Genomic DNA, 20,032 nt, shown 5'->3' on the forward strand with positions numbered 1-20,032 from the left:
TCATAAATAAACATGAAAATAATAACACAGATAGATGAAATAAATTATCATTCTATCACACACTAGAATAAAAAGAGATAAAGAATAAAATATAAATTACACAGTTAGATAATATAAATATCTCAAACATTAATGTGTAATGTTGTTGTTAATCAAGATATGGTTTCATATCCTGATTAGATTTGACATTAACAGTAGAAAAGATTCCTTAATTCAAATTTATTTAAACAGATTTATTTGTTGTTGATATAAAAGAAGATGTCGATTTGTTTGATTTGTAAGAAATGAAAGAAAAAAAAAATGTAGAGAAACGAATTGTCCCGTGCATCATAGTCAAAAAGTGTATGACTTAGCCCTTTGAAATTCCATATCCTACATATGACTTAGCCCATCCGAGATTACAGTTTTTTAATATACATACTAGTTTAGTAAAATTGATATCAAATTGCACAATCATAGTCAAAAAGACAAAATAAATACAGTAAAACATAATGACACGACACTAAGGTTTTTCTTTATCAATTGGAAAATAAACAACAAAAGAAAACATTTAGTGTATCATGCATCCATTTTTAATATCAAAAGTAAAAAAAATAATATATATATTGAAATAAATAAATATTTTATCTAGTTTTAATCTAGAATTTATTGTTAGCATTTTTTTACAAGATTATATTCTCAAAAGACTTCTTTCTTCACGAGTACGTTGTAATTTATATCGAAATAAAATAGTGTTAATTATTTGTTTTCGTTTTAATGTATGCATACTGTCCCAATTTGTTAATTGAAAGATAAAAAAAAAAAAAAATTAACCAAATGCTGATATGATTATCCCCATCAAATATCCTCTTTTTAGTTTTTACTATCAGATGTAGTGACCTTTGCCAATTCCACTGAATATTGAATAATATATCCGATCTTTCTGTCGTCAAAAGAAAAAAACAATTAACTAAGTGTATATTTAAAATCATATTGAAAGAATTTTTAAAAAGTCGTTCAGCATACAAATTTATTGTAATCATCTTTTTAAGACATTAATTAATATAGTATTCAATATTTAAATGTGCTGACGGTCTTGTAATATTCGTGGAAAACAATGGCTTGTAAGTTAGTGTCAAGACTTGCATTGTTCAATATGCAAGTTGGCTTGTACCACCTGGTATTGCGATTATAAAACTCATCAAATCTAAAAATAAATAAATAAACAAAAAGTAGTAGATAACGTTGTTTATTTGATGTCCCTGGAAGATACAAGTGCCACAAAATAAAAAAACTAAAAGCTCACAGATATAACTTCAAATCTTTTACTGGATGGGAATAGGATACTAAGTTAGGATCAATTAATGCGATGCTAGCAAAACACGAATATGCTTTTCCATGTAAGGTGGAGTACAATCCTGGACTCTAGTGATTATCGCACCTAATAATTTCTCCTACTAAACTACTAATACTATCGTCTGGTTTAGGAGAAATTATCTAACTAAATAGACGTAGAGACTAGAAGTGCACTGAGGAAGATGATTCGGTGAAAGCCATTAGTAACTAGAAACCTGTTTTGCATTGCTTTTTTTTTCTTAAACAAGTCAAGAAGACCTTGTTTATGCCGCCATAATTGAGTTTAAGAAAGGTCAAGATAAGCTAAACCTCCTAACATTTTGATTTGATAAAACCCCATATCTAATATAAAAAAAAATTACATTCACTGACATTTTTCAATTAAAACTAAAACTTTATTTACCTGCACAACAAAAATCAATACTAATTATTAAAGTAGAACTCTAAATTTGATTAAAAGTTTACACCAGTCACCAGAAGAATATAAGAAGTTGCACTTAAAGTTCTATCTTTTGATTTAAAAAGGAACCATGAAAAAGATCGTTAAAAACACAATGCGTTTATAAGAACCTTAGATACTTATCCAAACATTTTTTTAATAAATTACACCAATTTTTCATGAAATTTAAAGAAATTATATGTATTTTTTTCTTTTATAAAACCTACACAAACCTCCTATAAGATTTACGGAAATTACATAAATTTCTCTTCAATTTTTAAAATTCACATAAATCTTTTTAAATGTTATTTAAACATTTAATAGTAACGTGCTTTGCACATAACATTTACTGAGTATTTTTTTCTTTGAAGATGTCCTTCTCTACCTTCTTCAATTATGAGAATATTTTGATAGAAAAATAATTAAATTGCAAAAAACTTAATAAAATTATCATACCAATAAACTTATAAGACAAATAAATGATCTAAATGAAACCAAATGAATAGTTATAGGTTTTTAGAAACAAAACCATTAAAAATCATCAATGATCCAACACACAAAATCACTTAACCATAAACCATGAATGATCCAACATACAATCAAGTAATCAAACTCTATACCAACAATAATATTAAATTTAGATATATTTTAAAAATAGAGAAAAGACTTGTATAATCTTCTTAAATTTTCAGAGAAATCTATGTATGTTTTAAAAAAGAAGAAGAAATGTGAGCAATTTCTTTATACCTCAAGAAAAGTTTGTATAATTTACTTAAACATATTTATACCACTCCTTTCTTGTGAGTGCTTTTCTCTTTTAAGACGTGATTTGAATAAATACATACTAATAATGAGGAGTCGTTATCTATCGACATCACAGAATAAAAGGAAAAGGAAACTAGCAACAAAAATTATACTCTTGAAAGGAGAAACAAAGTTAATAACCATACATGATTAAAAGAAAAGAAGAAAAAACTACCCTCGTCAAAACCAAGAACAGGTCTCCACATGCCATCATTTTGTACAGTCGCGTCAACTTATATAAACTACCTCACCATTTTACATTCTTTACACCATAAATGGGCTTGTATAGTCATATTTCATTTTATCTTCCTCTGCAGGTGGCATCAGGTGCATTAAAACATCTGATGAGCCTCATCTCGCTTAAATTCTTTGTATAAACTTAAAAGCTACAAAATGTACAGTTCTGCAGTACAATCGACAACTTTATTTCCAATTCGCTACACAACCGAAGAAGCAGCTCTCACTAGCCTCAGTTAGCTGTACAAGTTTATTTTTCTAAGCCACCTAAGCAGGTTGAGGAGGAGCCTGAGCAGCAATTCTCCTTTCTGCAAGAAATTAAATGACCGGTTCATACACTATATATAATAAATACCTTAACATATGATAACAATAAAATTGAAATTAAATGTGCATATTAGTGATACAATAAGAAGCAGGAGAATGGCTTGGTCTTCATGCGTGTATCTCATGTAGGAGCATGCTTTCAGATGAAAGTGCTCCTAGTGCACATGCACGTGCATGGATGCTGAAATAAAAGAGCATGGAGGAATGCAAATGAGGAAATGATATGGAAGGAGTAAGTACCTCCAGCAGCAACAAGTTTCTCCACACGGGCGACAATGTGCTTTCCATAGGTGTACTTTTTCAATGCATTCAAATGAACCTTAATTCGGTAAAGAATCAGCTCGCGTTGTTGATCATCACAAGTTTCCAGCACCTTTTGTACTACGTAATTTGCAAATTGATCTTTCATCATCGCCTGTATATAAAAGGAATCTGATTTATCATTTTGCAAAACTGGGGAAGAGGGAAGGGACTCTTTGAACAAGTGGCAAACCAAGATCTATTTTACAGGTCGTGAGAGTTAACTCAAGCATTCACAACACTGACAAGTAGCAATTCTATTGATCAAAGTTCAAGACTGGAAATGTGAAAATTGTTCTGTTCAATCACATGAAGATGTTGTGGATGAAAAGAAGTCCTACAGATGTTGTAAGTCGAGTTCATGTGATGGCATTGGAAATCATGAAGATCATTACTGATCATTTATGATGGTATTGAACCTAAAAGTAGGCTACAGTGAGCCTAACAATGTATACTAGCATTGCCTTCTAATTTGCCTCAAATAAAGAGGGAGAGGCATGCGTCAGGATGAGAAAGTTCAACAAACCTGAAGAGGCTCATTTTCATCTGTGGTGCCAAGCATCTCACACACTAGTAATTGGCGCTCAGAAGGACCACCAAAGGTCAAACATTTCTCCACAACATTGGAGGCAAACTTCTGTTGACTCATTTGAACTATCTTGCCTGCTAATTCCTTTATGATAGAAGAACGTTCATGAGGCTTCCCATGTTCCAGCACATGCTGTTATCAAGGAGAGAAGAAATCAAAAGCAAGAGATCAACCCACACGTATAGGAAATATAGCAAACAATATCACATTTAGGTAGTAAAGGAATATTAGGGAAGTAGCGAGTAGGGAGCAGAAGGCTGTATCCCATGTGAGAGAGAACCAACCTTGGATGTTGAAAGGTTTCATGATATCATTTATTGACAAGGACAACACTATATGTAAAGGAGATTAGAAGCCAGCCAAAGGAAAAGACATTCATATTTTATTGTCAATTAACAGATTTGCAGTAAAAAACTTCAATATAAAGGAGAGTAACTTCAAAACACATTGACATGAGAATTGTGTGACTACAGTCCATCAACGGTCCAGAAAAACGATTACCAGAACTGTTTCTCAATGGAAAGCTTGATAGCAGGCTTGCAGCCAAAGAGTGCACATGCAGAAAATCATGCTCAAGTAAACCAAAAAAACATGAGAACCATAAAAGCATGCTTCCACCACTATGGCAATAAGAAAGAAGCCCAAACAATCCAGTCAGAAAAAATTAGAAACCTGAACAACGTAGTTGCCATACTGATCCTGAGCTAACATGCTAACTGCTCCTAATATTTCATCCATAACTTTCTGTTGTGTCGTAGGGTCTTTGCAGTGTTCCAGCACTCTCTGTCGTGTAGAAGGTATTCTTATATGACAAACGATCTCAGGTACATTATAAAAGTAATATAAGCAGTGAAGAGAACTTACCTGTATCACCCGGCAACCATATGGATGGGTTGAGAGTGTCACAACTTGATCAAAAAATGTTGACACAATAAAGTGGATTGCATCTTCAGGAACACATTCAATACACTTCTGAATGACATGATTACCATTCTGATCACGTACACAGCGCATAACATTACCATCAAGCTCTTGAACCATCTCTATCTTCTGATCCAGATCAACAACTTCAATGGCCTAAAGAGGGATACATAATTGAAAGAACAAAAAAAAATGATAAGACATTCAGAAAATTACAGAGGGTCAAACATATACATATCAGCTAATGCCACACCCACCAGCCACCTTATATTGCCCATACCTTCTGGATGACACGGCAACCATACATTTGAAGGCTAAGTGCCAGAACATGGCCAAGAAGTTTGTTGGCTAATTCTCTTTTCTGGGATGCAAGTCCATGCTCAAAAAACTGCAATATACCATTACGGCATTACCAACTATTTCTCATGCAAGATTAATGAAAGAAAATAATTAATTTAAAGACTAATGGTTACCTTTTGAACCACATAATTACCAAAGACATCAGTCATCAAAGCAAGGGCATGTGGCATGATTTCCTGATAAACCATGTTTTTTTCTTCTGTAGTAGCTGTTTCTAGCTTTTGTTGAATAAATCGACTCCCATATTGATCCGCACTGCCAATGATAATTAAATAATCAAATTTAACTCTTCAGTGTGGCAGCATAAAATGGACAATAGCAAAAAAATATACCTGAATTCAACAACATGACCAGCAATTTCAGACAGCTCAAAACACTTTGTTTTATTGCTTTTAAACTCTTCCAACAGAGAAGAAGCAAAACTTTCATCATCAATGTTCCCATTATCTACATGCCAAGGTCCCATGACCCCAGCTAAATTCCTCATTCCAGAAGCAAAACGCATATTCAGTTCATTGTGCCTAACAGGACTTCCAGATCCAACTGGAGAAGTGGACACAACAGAGTTTGCCATAGGACTTCCTGGGTAAGACAACCCGCCACCATATGCAGCATTTCCATAATAACCATGAGCAGGGGAGCTGCCTGATTTACCACCCAGCGGTACATTGTATTGGGATTTCTGAGGTGAGAGGACAGACCCAAGATAAGCTTTCTGAAGCTCAAGCAAATTCATGTATGAATTGCCCAAGTAGTTCCTGTCCACAGAGGGGTCATTGAGAGCAGCAAGTTGTGCTGCAGCAAACTCAGGTGTCCTCAGGTACTGAAGATACATGGGATCAACAAAAGGAGCCTGAAGAGCACTGCCTTGAATTTGATTTCCCATCCTACCAAGATTATGCACATCAGATGGAGCAGCAGCTCCAGAAGCCAAACCACCTCCAAGAATTCTCGAGTCCATTCGAGGGGCTGCCATTGCTGATGCTGCAGCAACATTTTCAAACAAGGGTGGCAGATTACCAGTGCCAAGTTGGTTAGTCATCAAGGATGCCAGTGCTGGATTTCCAGCATAGCCACTCATACCGTAGTTAGTAAATGATGAATTTGTACCATCTAAAGGCTGGTACTGAAGTGGCATACTTCCTCCTCTACTAAAATGGGAGGTAGGCGATCCTTTGAAATATGAGTTATTGGAAGGAACGGTAGACTTTTGTAGCTCAACCTGCCTATCCAAGGATGGATTGTTGAGACCTGACCCACTCCTGCTGCTCTTACTTGAATTTTGCAAGTGTGCTGATTCAGATTTCTTTAAATAAGCCTGTTGCTTCCCATGATCTTGACCACCTAGCCTACCAAAAAGATATCTCTGATGACTATCTACATCTGATTCAACCTGTGATGGCAAATGGTTTGCACCATCTAACACATCATCTGCTGACAAGTTCATCACTGACAATGCAGCCACAAGATCTGCTGACTCATTGATGCCAGATGAAACACCATTAAATGCATCTGGATTGGCAATAGCTCTCTTGTCAGAAGCAATGGCTCTGCCGCCACCAATAGGCGTGATGCAGGGACTGGGAGCCCTAGCAACAAGTTGTGGATCAGGAGTAGTGCTTCTTGACAAGGAAGATCCTACTGCAACAGCATAAGAATATGAAGCTGGTAAGCCAACATTTTGGGCTGCAGATGATCCTTGAACATGAGCCAACTCTGCTTCAGCAGAACTAATGATATCAGTGTCATCAAATGTATTACGACTGGCTGGACGGGAAGGAAGGCATCCGATAGAGGTATTATGCCCCAAATCATCCTGCACAATAACTGGTTGTAAATAATGGGCAGAAGAAAAAGGATATGAAAATAACAAAACCTAAGAAAAAAATCAAAGCAAATATATGCTAAATTCACTACAGAAATGTTAACAATTGATAGTAGCAAGAAAAATAAATATTGCTGTAAGAAAACTTTCAAAAGGCAATGGCAAACAAATAATATAGCAAAAAACACAGCCTGCAGGATCAAAATACCATTTACTCCACTTCAAGACTGAGGTATACAGAAAAATTTAAAACTACTGGGTGTAAAGCCAAGTCAATCTATACTTGTTCAAGCTTGATTAAAATTGACTGAGAAAATGTAGCTGGTGCAGAATCATGACCCGAATCCTGGAATGAGTTTCTTGGAGAAACCATGAACAAAACTGAGAGAAAGTAAGAGAAAAGAAGGGATGAAGAGAGAAAATTTAGCAGGAAGAGCTTCTGCAAATTCTGATTTTTAAGATACAAAATAAATGGCACACTGTATTCTTTTTTGGAAACATGACACACTGTATTCTAACTACAACTTTGAATATATAGTGAACTGTTTAGAAGAGACTGTTGTAACTAAATTACTTCAGTTGAACAGATTCCGTAATAATTCAGCTATAACAGATATAAAACTGAGTAGTCACATAATCTGTTAGCTGAACTAACAAATTGATGGGCTTGAATCCTTTGCAGTGGAAAATTTCACAGCAGCAAATACAATGCTATATTTATTATATTATATTTTATAGAATAAATTAAATATTTTAATGGTTATGATTTTATCCAGTAATTAATTAACTGGAGACTGGAGAGGATCACAACCCCAGACTGACAAATGCTACAGTTGAAAATACAGTACTACAGTATACAGTAAAGGATACACTACGTATGCACTACAGTATGATGGTATACAAATGTACTGTATGTATACTCTAATGTTACAAAATTAAATACAAATGTGGTTTGAAAAGCTATAATGTGCCTCAAAGATTTTAGGGTGAATGCAACAAATCAACTTGATGAAACTAAACAATAAGTACAAATATTTAGAGCCAGTATGAAACTAGAAGGATAGCTTCTATAGGACAATCATAAAGGATTGTCAGAAGTATAGGAAAAATAATAAATAAAACATTCTGATGAACTCACAAGATGTTATGCTGCAATCTTCCTTCACAATAAGCACCACAAATAACGAAGTAGAAGCCAAAAGTCAAAGACACAGATGCATGTCATCATTTAGCATTTCATGAAACAAAACTTCCCCCAAGAAGAATTACAATTATTAATCAAAACTTTGGAACAATACTAAACATCAGAACATAAAAATAAATACTTAGCATAAAATAAAACGACCAAAGATCATATGCACAATTAGCCTCACAACATATGCATCAATTAGTCATAGGTCACAGATGAAACGAAAACACAAAATGCTATATCACACTATCCAGGAAAGATAGAAACCGATGCAACATTGAGTTGATTAACCAATCAATGGAAGAAGAAGCAAGCCACCTGAAAAATTTCTGCAAAGCTCTTCTGTTTGCTCAGCCCTAGTCCAGGCAAACCAATCAGTCCATCACCACCCCACTCGGCCGAACCTCTTGTTTTTTCATTATCCACCTCACTCTCTTGTTTCCTCATGTTAAAACCTGGTGGGGTAGCAAAAAGCGATCTTCCAGCATTATCATCAGTCCTGTTTACTTTCCTCCTATCTCCAATTCCACCTAGAGCAGAAGCTCCACCTTTAAGTCTTTGTTGAAATCTCCAATCCTCCTTTGACAGCAAAGGAGGTGGCAGCCTAGGATTCAAATTCACATTGGAGTAGTAGTATGAAAGATACGCTGGATCAGACCTAAGCTCTTCCTCAGAAGCAATCCCATTCACATCCTTCGTTCCTCGAAACTCTGAAAAGGCAGCAGGAGCACCACCACCACCACCACCAGCAAACAACCCTCCAACGGCACTCAAAGAACCGTCCACAGTTGGAGGCGCCGATCCACTCCTAAAAATATTAAGCTCTCGCTCACGATCATCAGCCTCTTGTCTGCGTTGCTCACGAAGTAACATCCCTATCTCCTTCTCCAATTCATCACCAAAAGAACCCTCGTTACTCCCAAGCATAGGTCTTCTTCCCAATTCAGACAACATTTTTCAAAATCTCAATTTGATCACCACCCACAAATCATCAACCTCATATAGCAGCAACTGATCACTACCCACCACCAGAAATCAAACCCTAATCCAGAAAACAACACAAAAACTCAAACTTTTCCAATCCCAGAGCGTAAACCGCCACACCCTATATTAACAACTTCTCAAAATTCTAACTAGCAGTTACTGGGAAAAAAGAAAAAAGAAGAAATAAAGCCTTGCTCGTAAAAACTGCACCGATGTCACTTCTGAAGCTGAAACAAAACTACCCCAATAATCAAGTAAAAAATGAGATTGAGAAATTCACGTTCCCAGAATTGGTCTCCATAATAATAGACAAAAATTCCTAGAAATTGAAAAGAACTGCGAGAAGAAGAAACACTGGGTGAGGAATGCTACACTGAGATAATAAAAAAAAAAGGACAACAGATCAATCCGGCGGCGATTAGTTAATACAAGAACCCTGAGGGTTTTGTTCCACTAGAAGGAGGATTAAATATAGATGATGATAGTATGAAGCAAAGTTTGTATTTTTATTTTTATTTTTGAGTTAGCAAAGTTTCCATTTTATTTATGAATCACAAAAATATCAAGAATATTTTAAGTATTTCCAAAACATTAGGGTAATTCACAAGTGATAGCCGACTTATGTTATCTTTGTTTTGTTGGTTTATGAGACTATCTTGAACTTACACAAGTTATTTAACATTAAATAATATTACTTACTTTTTTATTTATTGGAACAGAAGATATAAAGTTATTTATGTAAATATTATTGACTATAAATAATATATTTTTTTAAGTATTATAAGACTCATAAAATTAAATTATAATTTACTTTAACATTCTTAACAATTAAATATTTTTTGTGTGGAGTGTTTAAATTTATGAAAAATATTATAAGACCCACAAAATTAAGATAAATAATTCATATATGTAACCATGTATGGTAACCATGTATAGTAGTTGTTTTAAATTATTGTTTTCTTTCCTATGCATATGATTGCAAAATTGTTGTTTTAAGTTATGGATTTGAACTAATCAAGGAAATTTATTGATACTCATAGGTGAGTTTTTTTTCTCTCAATAATAATTTATTCACTCGTACTATTCATGATTCAAACCCTTGAGTTTGACCACATTATTTTGCGCATATGAATGCAAAGGAGTATCTCAATCAATCATTGAGGTTTTTTTGTAAACGGTTAATATTCATAAATTGGTTGTTCTCTTCCAACAATGATTTCTTCATACACACCAGTCAAAATTTGAATCTCTAGGTCTAACCACATGTTTAAGGAGTCGAAGTCTCAGCTAATTGAATTAACTATTGTTGGTAAATTATAAGTTGTTAGCTTTTTTTTTTCTCAATACTATTTTTATTAATTTATTTTATTTTTTACTTTTTTATTTATTTTGAAAAATATTTATTCTAATATTAGTAATTTATTATGAGAAACTAGCACTAGATGACATATTTTTTTGCTAGTAATATGAAACTTGATTTTTTAATTTTTTTTTATCTTGTTTTGTTTTTTAATCAACATAATTATGTTCTTTAGTTATTCGATGAGACATTGAGGTATTTGTATAAATTTTGATCTTTTCGATCGACGATGAAACTAATCTTCTGTTTATCGTCCGTTCTCAAGAATATGTTTTATTTGTTTTATTTGATGTCAAACTATTTATTTTAATAAATTATTATATTTCTGTTTTTATTTAAATTTAAAATATTTGGTAAATAAATAAAAGTTGATAAAAAAAGTCAAAATTGCAAAAAAATTGTTTAAAAAAATATTATTTTAATATATATATATAAATGAAAAATTAATTTTAACAGTATAAATTTATTTTATTTAATTTTTTAAAAAAAGGAAAAGAGATTTTAAAATAATTATTTTAAATAATATGAGTAAAATCACCAAAATTTTACCATTTTTTATAGTATAAAATTTTAAAAAATTATGTCATACTTTTTAAGATAATGAGTTGTTACAAATATTAAATATATCATTTTACATTATTATATGATTTGTAAACTAATTTATCAATTAATTTTATCAAAAACTTCTTAATCTCTTCAACTCTTAGCTTATAACTTATAATTTTAATAATTTTATATTTTAAAAAATTATTATTTTAGGTATTTTTTATTTTTAATATCATTGAAATAAGTTTATGTAAGTTAAATTGATTTTACATAATACTAGTTGAAAAATAGGCACTGTGTCTTGTGCGTTAATTGTCTTTTTTGTTTTTATTTAGTTAGATGTAGTTGTAATAATTACCATGTTGAAAAACTATTAGACCATAAATACTTGTAATTGTTAGTGATTTTTAAAAGTAGTTGAAGGATAAATTAAGAATAATAAATGAGTACACCAAATTGGATAATTGTCTTTATTATGTAGTCACTTATAGCATTCAATGCAATTTGAATCCTGATCTACTCCACGTCCCGAGGGTCTTGGCATGTTAAATTGATAAATTCTAATAGGCACTAATTAAGATGATAGTAGGGCACCTAAAGGCTACAAACGATCATATTGGACCCATGCATGATTGATTACTTCCTTTCATCTTCCACAAATTTAGTCTTGGATGTGTAAGTCTTTACAATGAAAATCGTTTTGTGGCATGGTTTGTTGAATTCATATAAGAATAAAATTTATGAATTATGGAAAGAAATCCAAGAAGAAAGGATTTAAAAAAAGTATAATAAAAAAACACAACAAACGAAGCCATTTTAAAAAAAACTAAATAAGAAGAAATATTTTAAACTCATATCTTATTTCTTATCCAATGTGCATGAGTTTTTAGTCTACTTATTATGAGAAAATTAAATACTTGTGTCATGTGTCTTCTTGATTCATTTAGTTTTCGTTCCATTTTCCCTCCTTCCTCCTTTGGATTCCTTCTTTTCCTCCCTTTATTTTCTCTTCTTTTTCTTATCTCAGTCTCTTCTCTTTCTTTGTTTCTAATTTTCTTTTTTCTTTTATTCTTTTTAAGTTCTTTTATTCTAATCTTTCATTTGTTTAGTTTATAACTTTTAGTTCTTTTTACATTTTTGTTTCTTTTTATGAAGTTCCAAAATTTAAACTAAGCATTAATTTAAATTAAAATAGTTAATATATTACTTCAAAATACTATTTTGAGTTTTTGACTCTATGTTTGATAATTTCATATACTAATTTTTTATATAATAATGTTATTTTTTTACATGATGATAAACCATTTTTTAAATGGTATTTTGTGTGAGTTTTTGTGTCATTTTACATGTATGTTTTTTTATATAACTCACGTTTGGACATTAGTTTTGTATTGCAGAAGTACAGCCGCTCAATTGAGTGAAAAAAAGTTAAAAATACCCAAATTTATGAAGATTTGAAGATCCTGTACTTGATAATGGTTGTGGTTCATTCACTATAGTCATGGTAATCAACACGACCATAGTTAGATGATAACAACCCTTTGAGAATAGCGTCAAGGATCTGACAGCGGTTGCGGTCAAATCATGAAGGTCACGGTCAACTTATGAGGGTCATAGTCAATCCATAATGGCCCAAGGCTTCAGCGTCACTTTTGACCAAAGCCGTGGTGGACTCACAGTCATAGTGTGTTTTTTTTATGTAGTTATCCTTTCGAAGCTATATATAGAGGTCTTTGTCTTTATAAATGATTATTTTTATTTTTTACGAATTGAAGAGAATCTTGAGAGCTTTTAAGAGTGGCAGAGCGTGGACAATACTGCTAGGATGAATCGTGATCATCATTCCTGCTTATTGGTATGCCTGTTTACTCTTTATAGGGTTTCTAGTTTTGCTCTAATCATGAGTGGCTAGTCCCCCTAGTCCAAAGATTATGATGTGATTGTCCATTTGTACTCCTCTCCTTGTTCTTATTAGAATTTGCTTACCAATCGACAAGTGTACCGATTCACACAAGTAGTATATAAAACGGTAAGACCAAGTATCGTATCCACGGGAAATTTGTTTCACCTAGAATATGTATATTCAATATGTAAACACTTTTTAAGCTTGGAAATAAGTAAATATTGAGCGTTAAATTAGGTTTTCTACAATCTTAACTACTTGGGCAATATTAAAATACTTAAAGCTGTAAAATGTGACAAATATCAAGTTAAAAGCGTTGAGCAGTTTCCTACTGAAATTTCTCTTGCCGTATAAAAGGGTTTTTCTCTATTTAACGTTATCCTAGTGTTCTTATACCGAGAAAATACTTAGACCATGATTCCTCACATGAATAAGCCTAACTCTCTTAGCCTTTGTTCTTGATTTCTCAACAAACTTACTCTAAAAGAGTTGCACTAAGCATACAATGTAAAATATACTAGATCACTACACTCCATTCCTAGACATGCAAATTTCTAGCTTGCTTTATCAAGTTCTAAGGTTTTAAAGCATTTTCCAATACTAAAAAGCCTAACTAAACATACAAATGGGTGATCAAGCCACAAGCATGTAAAATAAATATAGATAGAAGCAAAGAATACCAGAAAATAACATTAAATAGATAGTTAGAACATTACATCAAGAGTTTCAGTAGTCTACTCCCCAACAAAGAGGTTATAGCCTTCCATTACAAGTAAAGCTCCAAAATACAAAGAAAGAAAATGTTTTTGGTGAAAGAAAATGGAAGAAGATGAAGGAAAATGTCTTCTCCAGCCTCTCAATCCTATTTCTCTTTGTTTTACACATAGTAAGGCTTGGCTAGACTCTGGTTGTGGTGGTGGTGGGTTGTGTCATTTTTTTCCGCCACTCTCAGTGTTTTAAAGGCTATTGGACTTCTCAGCACACGAAGACTCGCTCAACGAGTATGTCTTGTTGAGCGAGAGTAAGTGAAAATCCGCTAAGCAAGCTTGGACGCGCTAAGCGTGAGAAGAGACAACGTCCTCGCTGGGTGAGCATGTTGCGCGTTGAGCGCGCAGATCTCTGGCTTATCCTCTTCTAGGGTTTCCTATCCGCTAAGCGAGTTGGCTGCCTCGCTAAGCGGATGAGGCTCGCTTAGCCAATCTGCCTCGCTAAGCGAGTTCATCAGCAACTTTTTGCACCTTCTCTTCTTTGGCCTACAAACTGAGTTGAAATCAACATTAGGTCACAAAAATGAAGTTTCTACTCTATAAAATCACACAAGAAAGAAAATATATACAATTTTCGCAAAAGGAATCATAAATTGGAGGCACATTGCTATTTTTTTGCAAATTTTCAATACAATACTAACTCATGAATAACAATTAACAGAATTCCTCATTGTTTTATGTTAATTAATTTTCTTCCTTATTTTAATGTTTATTGGAATCAACCATTCTAATACTTAATCAATTGCATATCAGTGTTCATTTGCATGTAATTGGTAGATCTAGGTAGAAAATGTTGTACACCAAATCAAATTACACGATCAAACTGTTTGGGTAATCTTTGATAGATTAATTAATCTTTAATTAATCATCCCTAGAATCGATTTTATCCTTTGACTTAAATTGATAGATTCATGATCATTAGGGTATTGATTTATGGCAAAGAACATCTTTTGACCTTGATCATAGACTTTAGTTGATTTTGAGAATTGGTAATTAACTAGGGAAAAAATTTCATTAAGACTAGAATTGAGAGAAAATTAGTACTAGTGAGTTATAACTCAAAACCTCTTTTATATATTCATTTAATTTTTTTCTTATAAAAATCAAAACCAAAAAAATATTTAAATCTTTTTTTTAATCATTTCTATTGTTAGTTTAATAAACTTGACTAATTGGGAATACAATTGGTCCTTTTGGTTCGATATTCGGACTTTCGAGTCCACTGTTACTATTGCGTTGGGTACATTTTTCCTTGTGTGAGCCTAACATATTTTACGCACAAGTTTTTGGCACCGTTACCGGGGATTAGTTGCGGAATTCCCAACTAGTTTAATTTTGTTAAACCAAATAGTTTTGTTTATAGAAATTCTTTTATTATTTATTTAATTTTCTGTTATTTTTATTTTATTCTTTTATTTCCCACTGCACTTGATCTTCTCCTTTCTTTTGTAGTGCATGCAAACCAAGTCTCAAAATCCACTACTGCAATATGAACCCAATATTGACAAGCTAATCCAAAAACATTGTGCAGAAGTTCATGAATAGAGAGAAAGAGCAATGGAAACTAGTCAAGCTCAAACCCTTATGGATTACCTTACCCCTACCTTGGGGGATACCAATCCCATCTTACTGCCCGAGCTGCTAAAAGAAGTCATTTTTGACTTCAAGTATGAGTTCTTACAAATGCTGGAGAACAACCTCTTTAGTAGTGCTACCCATGAAGATCCTATGTAGCACCTGAGGAAGTTAATCAAGTTGACCAACACACTGAGACAAAATCATGTACCCGCAAAGTACATCAAACGCTACCTTTCCTTTCTCTCTTAATGGGAAGGCATGGGACTGGTTATGCTCACTATCTGAGAACAACATCACCTCATGGAACCAGTGCACAAGTTCCTTCTTAAGGAGGTATTTCTCTCCCATGAAGACAAATCAATACATTAGAAACATTGGAAACTTTGTACATAGAGAACAAGAGAGCGCTTGAGAAAGGTTTCAAGATTCTACTTTCTAATAGAGTTGTCAGTTTTGTAGCTCTTACAAAGAATTCCATTATTTATTATTTTTATACCTTCTATAACATGGGGAATGTCGCAAACAAGGTTTTTGGCTCGTAGAGAAATTACCAGAAGTTGTCCACACCATGACATTACTCAATAGATACTGATCCATATATTCTATGGTAGAGTGTCCTCACACAATAGGACAAGTTTAGATGTTGCTTGTAAGGGTAACCTCATGTTAAAACCCCCTATTGATGCCATCGAGATCATTGAGGATATGTGCTCTAATCCCTGTAACAACTCAGGGGATATGAGGATTATGAAAAGAGGCGTTAACTAGGTAGAGAAAGATGATTCCCAAACTAAATTGGGAAAACGTATGCAAGCTTTAACATTGAAGATTGAGACACTCATGAGAGCTCAAGCCTAAGTCCCTATCATTACACCTCCTTTCTTAACCTGTGATAGATGTGGGATTGTGCATAAGACAAGAGAATGAACTGTTAATGACAAGTTAGCTACAACTATGGATGAGATAAACTTTGTTGGGGGAGGAAATAATTCTTACAATCAATACTCCAACAATTTCAATCAAGGACAAGCCTTCATGCATAACCAAGGGATGTATAGGCATCAACCCATGCAAGATTAGAGGCCTAGACGAGAGGAGAAACAACCCATTTTTCAAGAGATTGTGCTTCAATATATGGTCCAAAATGACCAAAGAATGAAGTTGTGGAGTCTCAATTAACCAACATACAATCCCTCTTGTCACAAAGACAGCCAGACAACCTCTCTTTACAACTTGAATCAAAATCCTAAAAGGGACGATGTCAATGTTGTGATGACTAGAAGCAAGAGAATTCAAGAGGACTCTGAGGAGAAGAAAAATTCTTTCCTAAAAGCTGCAGATGACGTCTTTACTGAGAAGGACCAAGCACCTAGGAAAGTTGAGGTTCCTACTAATGGGAATCCAGTGGCAAGCAAAGAGGGTAAGAAGGAGGTACTGAGACCTCCTCATGTAAGTGTTCTCTTTCCTCAAAGATTGAAAGACAAGAGTGAAGATGAACAATTTGCTAGATTTGTTGAGATGCTTAAAAAGGTACATATTAATATCCCCTTCGTTGAGGCAATTGCTCAAATGTCAAAGTATGCCAAATATTTAAAAGAAATTCTTTCAAATAAAGGAAAGTTGGTGGACTTTGCTACAATTGCTCTCAATAAAGAATGTTCTACTATAATTTTAAGGAAGTTGCTACATAAGCTTAGTGATCCAATGAGTTTTTTAGTCCATTATATTATTGGCAACTTACAAATTAATAGAGCTTTATGTGATTTGGGTTCTGTCTATAAGAAGCAAGAGGATTCAAGGGTGCTAGCTTTATGTGATCACCTTGAATGCTAGTATATCAATGATAACTCATTGCTTGATTATATGATGTTTTAATCTAAAACTTTTACTATGACATTAGTACAATAATAGTGTTCAAATTGGGGCAGAAGTGCATAATGATCCCCCTAGGGATACCAAAGGTAAGCAGATTTTACCTTGGTTTTCAATTTTTCATTTTCAGCCACTACCCAGCATTGATCCTTCTCAGAATAAAGGGTTCATCCTTTTAATCAATAGAAACCATTTCATATCCTTCAATTGCAGTTAATCTTCTGGCTAGGGAGTTATCTGGCTTCTCAGGGTCCTTCAAAACTTCAACATCTCCTACAAAAACACGCAGATGAGAATACATTAATTAATAAGCTCCAGATGGAAAAGCACAATCATCAGTCAACCTTAATCTCCATCTTGTGTGGAACTCAAAGAATAACAAGAACAAAATGGAGCAATATTTTAATATTTTTAAACTGCCAGTCAATTAGCAATCTTTTTGTTTTTTGCAAGGGGGTGATCACAACTCATACCATCCATAAGCTTCAACGCAATAACAAAATAAAAAAAATTGAAATAATACTCAACCACTGCACATGATAAGCATGAAGTTTGTCACACCACTGAAGGGCAGCTAATTTATAGTTTTATACATAACATTTGCTAAAACCAACCATGGCTCTGAACTAGAACTTTACCGTGTTTAAGATATGTCACAGACTCACAGGTAAGAACCAGTTCTGAATTTCAACTACGAAACTGATGAATGCTGGAAAATAAAAGAATTTTTATCTCTTTACAAAGAGTCAAATTCATAGTTAATATTAACACAATCCTACCAAGTTTAATAGTCAAATTTATGATGGAGTTCATGTTGTTACAACAAAAAAATACAGTCAGTCACAAACTCTAGACTCATTTATCATATATTTGCCCAACCATTTAAGAGAAATCATTTGAATAGAAATAGTCACTGACACTAATGTCCATGGGCCACTTATTGACAAGAATCCATTATCTGAACTCGAAATGGGATGTGAACATTTTAGTGTTCATCACAGGTTCAAGTGACTGACTATAGAGTGGCCACCCACAATCGTAGGGTCTGCCGAGAGTTGATGCACGAAATCCATTTTTTGTACTGTGAGCGAGAAGACTGTTTCTACAAGAACCTGACAACCAGGTTACGAGGAAGCTACACTTAATGTTACACCAAGGCTTACTGTTGGAAAGTTGCTCAAAATTGCGGTAGTTGTAAGGATTAAATTTTAAAAATGTAGAACATGGACACAGAATCACACACACATATAACTATGAGTAGTTATTCAGTCAATAAAATTCTTTTACCAAGAGTAGTTATGCAGTCACACACCCTAACAGAAGATGTTGTTGGGTGAGATTTCAAACTCAAAGGAACAAGATTTGGCTCATAAGAAAGCTTACAGTAATGTCCAGAAGCTAAAGGTGAAGGGTTCTGTTTAGTGCCCTGTTATGACTGCATTTGAGCATAACATTTTAGTTTTACTAACTACACAATTCAAACCGAATCGGTGACTGCATTTGGAAAAGGAGGTGCTCTTCTCTTGTTTCTCCAATGGATAGGCGTTTGATGTGAGCAATGAAGGATCAGTACTCACCAGATTGTGGCTCACATTTTCTACACAATTCAGGACAACCATCTATGCTCAAATCTTCAGGGGCAATGAGGTGATACATGCCACTTGGCAGACATAACAGCAGAGGAAATTCAACAATATTAAGCATCTCAAGATGAGTCATTGTTGTCAGCCACTCGGGAAGTATCTTAAGACTATGACAATTTATAATTAACAATGTCTGCAAAGTGTCAGCGGCTCCAAGAATCCACTGAGGCAATGTCTGTTGCCTTGGACAATGCTCAAGATGCAGGACTTTCATCCTCAATCTTTGGATTGCACTTTCACAATTCAATGGCAGATTTAGCATCTTGCAGTGTCTTCCATACAGAACCTCAAGTTTAGGGAGAAGAGGCAAGGACTCTAGGCTCCCACGTGATTGAACAAGCAAAACCTCAAGGGAAGTGAGTTATGCTCGTCTAAACAAAACCTTCAAATTGTCACAATACTCAAAAGTTAAAGTGTAAACATTGCTCAAGCTTTGCAAAATCTTCCACTGACAGAACAGATTGTTTTGTGGTTATATGCAAGTGTGGATGACTGATTAACATCCCTAATCCTTTAGGCATTTTTCAAGCTGCACACATCCTCTAAGTGACAAAAACAGCAAGTCGACGTCTTGTTTGTAAGGCGTCTTGTGTAACATTCATGATTTTTGACTTCTCAGTAGCTCTCACACCATGACACTTCACGCAATGACATTTCATACAATATCCTTACTGGTCAGAATTCTTCACCTTTTAGAACGCTCGGTAGGTAGTCTCTTTTTCGAGAATTCAAAAATCAGCTTTGTCTTGTTCCAGGATCAATGACTGATTTTCCACAAACCAACACAAGACTTTTCAACATGTTTTGTCTTCACTCACACTTTTCGGAAAAATTCCTAAAAGGTCACTCATCCCATAATTACTCCAAGTCAAACATGCTTAACTATGAAATTCTTAAATGATAGACTACGGAAAAGTAGATGCATCTTATTGGTATAGGTATTAATTAATTCCTTTAAGTCATCATTAATTGCACAGTCTCATACCTATACAACCTTTGAATCCCTCTCATTATGGTGTGATTAGATCAGAATGTTACATCTTAAATGGTGTG

General features: G+C 33.8%; 1 protein-coding gene across 1 annotated transcript; it reads right to left on the minus strand.

Annotated features, from left to right (window-relative positions):
- Positions 1 to 2,660: 2,660 nt before the first annotated feature.
- LOC114379658 (pumilio homolog 2-like) lies at positions 2,661 to 9,796 on the minus strand. Its single transcript, XM_028338350.1, has 9 exons — positions 8,645 to 9,796; positions 5,645 to 7,128; positions 5,426 to 5,567; positions 5,233 to 5,340; positions 4,896 to 5,108; positions 4,704 to 4,814; positions 3,969 to 4,163; positions 3,383 to 3,557; positions 2,661 to 3,123 (listed from the first exon to the last, which is right to left on the minus strand). Exons 1-9 carry the CDS (start codon positions 9,278 to 9,280, stop codon positions 3,083 to 3,085), a joined length of 3,105 nt encoding a protein of 1,034 aa, XP_028194151.1. The 5' UTR covers positions 9,281 to 9,796; the 3' UTR covers positions 2,661 to 3,082.
- Between the last annotated feature and the right edge of the window lie 10,236 nt (positions 9,797 to 20,032).

Source organism: Glycine soja, chromosome 12 (genome assembly GCF_004193775.1).
Source record: "Glycine soja cultivar W05 chromosome 12, ASM419377v2, whole genome shotgun sequence".
In the NCBI taxonomy this organism is placed as follows: domain Eukaryota; kingdom Viridiplantae; phylum Streptophyta; class Magnoliopsida; order Fabales; family Fabaceae; genus Glycine; species Glycine soja.

Coding starts and splice junctions, on each gene's coding strand:
- LOC114379658 (XM_028338350.1), bottom strand. CDS start 9,280: ATGTTGTCTGAATTGGGAAGAAGACCTATGCTTGGGAGTAACGAGGGT. Junction 5,568..5,644: donor GGTCATGTTGTTGAATTCAG/GTATATTTTTTT, acceptor TATCATTGGCAG/TGCGGATCAATATGGGAGTC. Junction 4,164..4,703: donor ATGGCAACTACGTTGTTCAG/GTTTCTAATTTT, acceptor CCTTGATAACAG/CATGTGCTGGAACATGGGAA.